Source organism: Nansenia antarctica (assembly GCF_963989245.1).
Source record: "Nansenia antarctica genome assembly, chromosome: 18".
Lineage (NCBI taxonomy): Eukaryota > Metazoa > Chordata > Actinopteri > Argentiniformes > Microstomatidae > Nansenia > Nansenia antarctica.
The window spans coordinates 11,807,331-11,812,793 of NC_137691.1; the positions used below are offsets into that span (position 1 = coordinate 11,807,331).

The 5,463-nt window shown below is 39.8% G+C and overlaps 1 protein-coding gene across 1 annotated transcript; it reads left to right on the forward strand.

Moving 5' to 3' along the window:
- Window positions 1-822: 822 nt before the first annotated feature.
- Window positions 823-3,584, forward strand: LOC308172944 (pepsin A-like; the record flags this gene model as incomplete). The annotated part of the gene is made up of 8 exons (XM_080547910.1): window positions 823-878; window positions 1,092-1,248; window positions 1,375-1,495; window positions 1,765-1,883; window positions 2,132-2,328; window positions 2,425-2,538; window positions 2,807-2,954; window positions 3,450-3,584. 8 exons carry the CDS (start codon window positions 823-825, stop codon window positions 3,582-3,584), a joined length of 1,047 nt encoding a protein of 348 aa, XP_080404036.1.
- Between the last annotated feature and the right edge of the window lie 1,879 nt (window positions 3,585-5,463).

Genomic DNA, 5,463 nt, shown 5'->3' on the forward strand with positions numbered 1-5,463 from the left:
ATTGAACCCATTAGTTGAGTTGTTGAGTCAAATCTGGTGTCAAATCCTGCGAGGGATAGATACAATATGATGATTTACTTGAAGGAAAACTGATGAAATTCATTGGAATTTTAAAAATTGAAATGATCTAACTTCTGTTTAATTTATTGAACCTTTATTGAACCAGTTAAGTCAATTGAGAACCGGTTCTCATTTACATTGACGACCTGGCCAAGAGGCAAAACAGAGGTAAGTCAGTACAACACAGTATATACAATATAAAACACAAGTATAAAAACAACAAAGGTCAATTTAAAAATATCCCAACAAAATACAAATACAACATTACAATATATAGAGTATATAAAAACAGCAGGGACCAGGGGGAGGTTATTTTGAAAGCAGGTGCAGTGATCAGAGACTATATCCAGTAATGAGAGGTTAACGAGATGAGTCTTTTGCAACTAATTCCTGGCTAATTCCTGGTTATTCCTGGCATAACACAATGGATCCTGACTCCCATGATAATAGGGTGTTTAAAAAGTCATTCTAGATTTTTTTTTTTTTTACCTCAGTTTGCATGACGTCTAGTCAGCCAAGTCTAGTCCAATAACCTTGTCGCAATCCTTTTTGTTTCCCTTATCTGTTTGATTAACCTAATCTACTTAATATTTATTATTATTTTAAAAACCCTTATCAGTGTGTATTAGATATGCTCAATAGGTAATAAATACTGAGAAGGCAGGGGATTAACACTGTCCAAACACTGGAGAATAAAAAGACCTTGGCAGTCTTTCCTTGTGTGTGCTGAAACTGAACCAGAAACTGAACCAGGGAAACAAAATGAAGTCGACTGTTGTGCTGTTCGCCTTCGTGGCTCTATCTGAGTGCCTTCTTAAGTAAGTCCTATCATCATTAATTCAAACCAACAAAATGTATTCATTTTCTTTCCATAAAAAAGTAAATACCTTAAGGACATCGTAGACGTTTAATTTGATCACATCTTCAAACTCTGTGTGTAGTGAACTCTGTGTTGTTAACCCATGAGTTGTTACGTACAGTATGAGTGTTACCTAGGGCTAAAAGCGTTTGTGTTTGCTGCATGGCTCCAGGATTCCTCTGATAAAGGGAAAGTCTGCCAAACAGGCTATGGAGGAGAAAGGCCTGTATGAGGAGTACATAGCAAAGCATCCCTACAAACCCATGGCTAAATTTAACTCCAGGCTCGCTGCTGAGACAACAGAGCCTTTGACCTACTATGACCCGATGGTAGGTACACCCTCTAATTAAAGCCAACTCTCCATTGATGAATGCTTAGGCTGACAAAAAAAAACTGGCTGAAACATTCAAGTCCCCTCAATTGAATCTCTCGTGTCTCTGGGCTGACTTCCACAGATTACGTACTATGGAGTAATCACCATCGGAACGCCTCCTCAATCCTTCAAGGTTCTCTTTGACACGGGGTCCTCTGACTTGTGGGTGCCCTCTGTCAATTGCACTGGCAGCATAGCCTGCAGTAAGTATGGACAGACACCGGTTATAATGCATTCTCTGGGTTTATTAAAGGGATAGTTCACTATTTTACAACTTTTAGTCAGATGGTTCTTTATGTTTCATTCGTAGTAGAATTTACAGCAGCTGTTTTGCCCATTATTTTATATATTATGGTGTGTGTCCTCCTCCTTCCACCCTCCACCCTCACCCCTCTGCCTCTCTTCCCCCTTCCCTTTTCTCTGCCTCTCTCACCCCTCCTCTTTTCTCTGCCTCTCTCTCTCTCCCCACTAGACAATCATGCCAAGTTCAACAGCTCGGCGTCCTCCACTTTCCAAGCCAGCACAAAGACCGTCTCCATCCATTACAACTCTTTCTCCATGACAGGGGTTATGGGCTATGAAACCGTCAGGGTGCGAACCTCCCACCTTGGTGACAATATATTATAATAATTCTATTATAATAATTATATAACTTTGGAAATTATATAATATATTTACACTTGGTATGACACATCCATGCCATCACACTCCCATCACGTTCCCTCAGTTCCCTCAAAAGATTTTAAATCTTAGGACATAGAAATGGCTCATTCTTAAATGAGGCGACACCACCTGCATTTTGAACGGATGTGTATATTTCCTGCTTTTTGCTATTTTAGATAAATGGCTTGGATGTGCTGCACCAGGTCTTTGGCCTGAGTCTCACCGAGGATTCTTACCTGCAGTACATGCCTTGGGATGGGGTCCTGGGTCTGGCTTACCCCGCAAATTCAATCGAAGGAGGCATAACTTTATTTGACAATATTTGGAAGCAGGGCGAGCTCTCGGAATACCTGTTCTCCATCTATATGAGCAGGTGAGGGCTACATGGAGCAAAAGGACGACAGGGTGGTTTATCTCTGGTTTATTTGTTCACTCTTTAACCTAAGTGATGATCCATGTTGTTGTCCAGCACAGAGGAAGGTAGTGTGTTGATCCTGGGAGGGACTGACTCCTCATACTTCACCGATAGCCTCAAATGGGTCTTTGTGTCTGATCCAAACTACTGGCAGATCACGATAGAAAGGTAAGAAAGGGGGGCAGGATACTGTAACAGAACTCATGCTTGTCATAGTTCAAAACTCATTCACAAAGACCATCGCCTTCATCATGTGTCCCCCTCACGTTTGCCTACAAAGGGATCAGTGTCATACATGTTGATGACCAGTAGTACCCATAGTAACAGATGATGATCTACCACAAGGCCTCAATAACCAGTCATTGAGGTTGTGCTTTTTGTTTTAGTTACAACATCATTTGAACGCTCTGCTAAAAATGGGCTTCTTTTGTTGCAGCATCTCTGTCTATGGATACACTGTCGCCTGTTCTGGGACCTGCCAGGCGATTGTGGACTCCGGTACGTCTCTCATCTATGGGACTGAGAGCGACATTGCCAATCTGAACGGCTGGATGGGAGCCTACCCCAATCCACTGACCGGAGACGTGAGAGCCCTTCCACCACGCCAGTCTCGTATCATTGTTTTGGGGAGGTGGAAATGAGGGTGTTGAACAACTGAATTCCATTTTGGAATCATACAATAACATGTTCTTTACATGTTCTTTTACAGCCCATCATCAGTTGCTACAACATTGACTACATGCCTGACATTGTCTTCAACATCAACGGAAACAGCTTTTCTCTGCCTGCATCAAAATATATTTACCAAGTAAGTCAGTGACTGCAGAATAACTAATATGTCGTTCTATTGTAGTAATGTTCCATATGAGAATGTCAGTGAATGGTAATAGTGCACAGTATTTCAGTGTTGCAAAATGCATCTTAATAATGTTGATATTGAAGCATGGTCACCATGTTATGCCAATGTAGTTCTTAGTTAGCCTTAAGCAAAGCACAGGTCTACACAAAGCTGATACTAGCTCATACAAAGTGTGCAAATCAAAATCCAAGTCATGCCCCCCCCCCCACTCCCCTCTCAGGAGGACTCCACCTGTGGCACTGGGTTCAAGGGTCAAAGCGATTCCACCTGGATCCTGGGTGCGCTCTTCATGAAGCAGTTCTACACCGCCTTTGACAGGAACAGTAACATGGTGGGCTTTGCCACTGCTGTATGACTCCAACGTTAAGCGTTTACGAACCAATGCTGGTGGTGCCACACTGAGGAGACCAAGCCTGCATCTTCGTCTCATCTGACTATTTTTTCATCACTTCTGTTTACATGTTTTGTGCTGAGATAAATAAAGCTGGGATAAAATCAAGCTGTAAAATAAATTATGTGATTGTAAAAATTATGCAAATAAAACAAGAGAAAAAGTGTATCAGTATGATTCAAATTAGTAGTATGATAGTAGTAGTGGCATAGTATTATTATTCATTATAATGTAGTATATTTGGTTTATATATTGGATCCATTTAGCAGACTAGACCTTATGTGAAGTAGAGAAACGTTTTGTAAAGTTTGTGATACGAAATGGATACAGTATAAGTTGTATCAGGATAGATCATTTAATCTATTAGTTTAATATAACTCTCTCTTTTTTCTAAGTATGTAAGCAACTTTTCTCTGTAGTTTCCACCCTTGTATTGTGTTGTATTACCATATGATTTCTCTCATAGAAATAATACATACAGTGCTCTGCGTAAGTAATGGGACAGTGAAGCATTTTTTCTTCTTTTGGCTCTACACTCCAGAAGTTTGGATTTAATTAGTAATTAGTAATTGTTTAGTTAAATCAAACAATTACTTGAGGTTAATGTAGGGATTGTCAGCTATTATTTGATAGCATGTGTGTATACTATTGGTTTCACTATTCAGAAATTACCACAAAAAGTAATTGGACAATTGTCTTGACAGTGTTTCTGGTAAGTCAGGTGTGTTCCCTCACTTCATTTGTGCAGCATAAGAGAGCTGTCAGCAATGATTATAGGCTTTGCATTTGCTTTGGAGTTTGTTATTGGTGTCTGTCAACATGAAGACCAAAGAGACATCAGTGAAATTCAAGGAAGTCATTATAAGGCAGAAACATCTAAAACATAGCCAAAACGTTGCCACTTGCCACAGTTGGAACAGTTTGGAACATCGTTAAAAGTACTAGTGAGCTCAGCAATCGTAAATGGGCTGGTAAGCCAAGGAAGACATTCAGAGTCGATGACCGAACAATACTTACTATTAAGAAAATTCCACAAATCAGGAACATTCTCTGGAAGGTAGGCGTCAACGTGTCAGAGACCATCCCCAGAATACGTCACTAGACAAAATACAGACGCTTCACAGCAATATGCAAACCACTAGTTATCCTCAAAAATTATGGTCAGATTACAGTTTGCGAAGAAATCTATAAAAAGAATTCTGGAAAAAGGTATTGTGAGCAAACAAATATTACAAACATTATAAATTACTTTAGACACTATATATGTTCTATGCTATATGATGGATACTGACTGATGTCTGCATGTTTGTAGCATTTCTCTATTGTTTTTTGTTCTGCTATGTATATATATTGTAAATATTTGATGTATTTCCTGTTTCATTAACACTTTTCCCTTGATGACTAGCCACTAGGTGAAATATGACACAGTGTTGGTCAAGTGATGTTGTTTGAACCCTTTATACCACTGCATACACGTGTCTGTTTATGCCTGAACAAGGTCTATGACCGAAAGTAACTACTAACGGCAGCAACTGATTGTATTGTACAGAAACATATTTTGTTTAAATACAAGCAGATGCCTCCAAACTCATTGGACGGCGCTTCATGAATTAGAGGAACTATGTTGATCCTTCCAATAAATAAATGTTTGTGTTGTAAATTGGACATTTACATTGTTGGCCAGTAGGTGGCAGAAGACCCATAGTAACTCATGTAGTGTATTGCTGTTCATGTGCCTAGAATCAGGAGGTGCCTCGAAGAAAAGGATGAGTCATTCTCTTCTGAATACAGTCTCCAGCACACACAGTACACACAACCACCACATGCCAATCATAGAGCATCA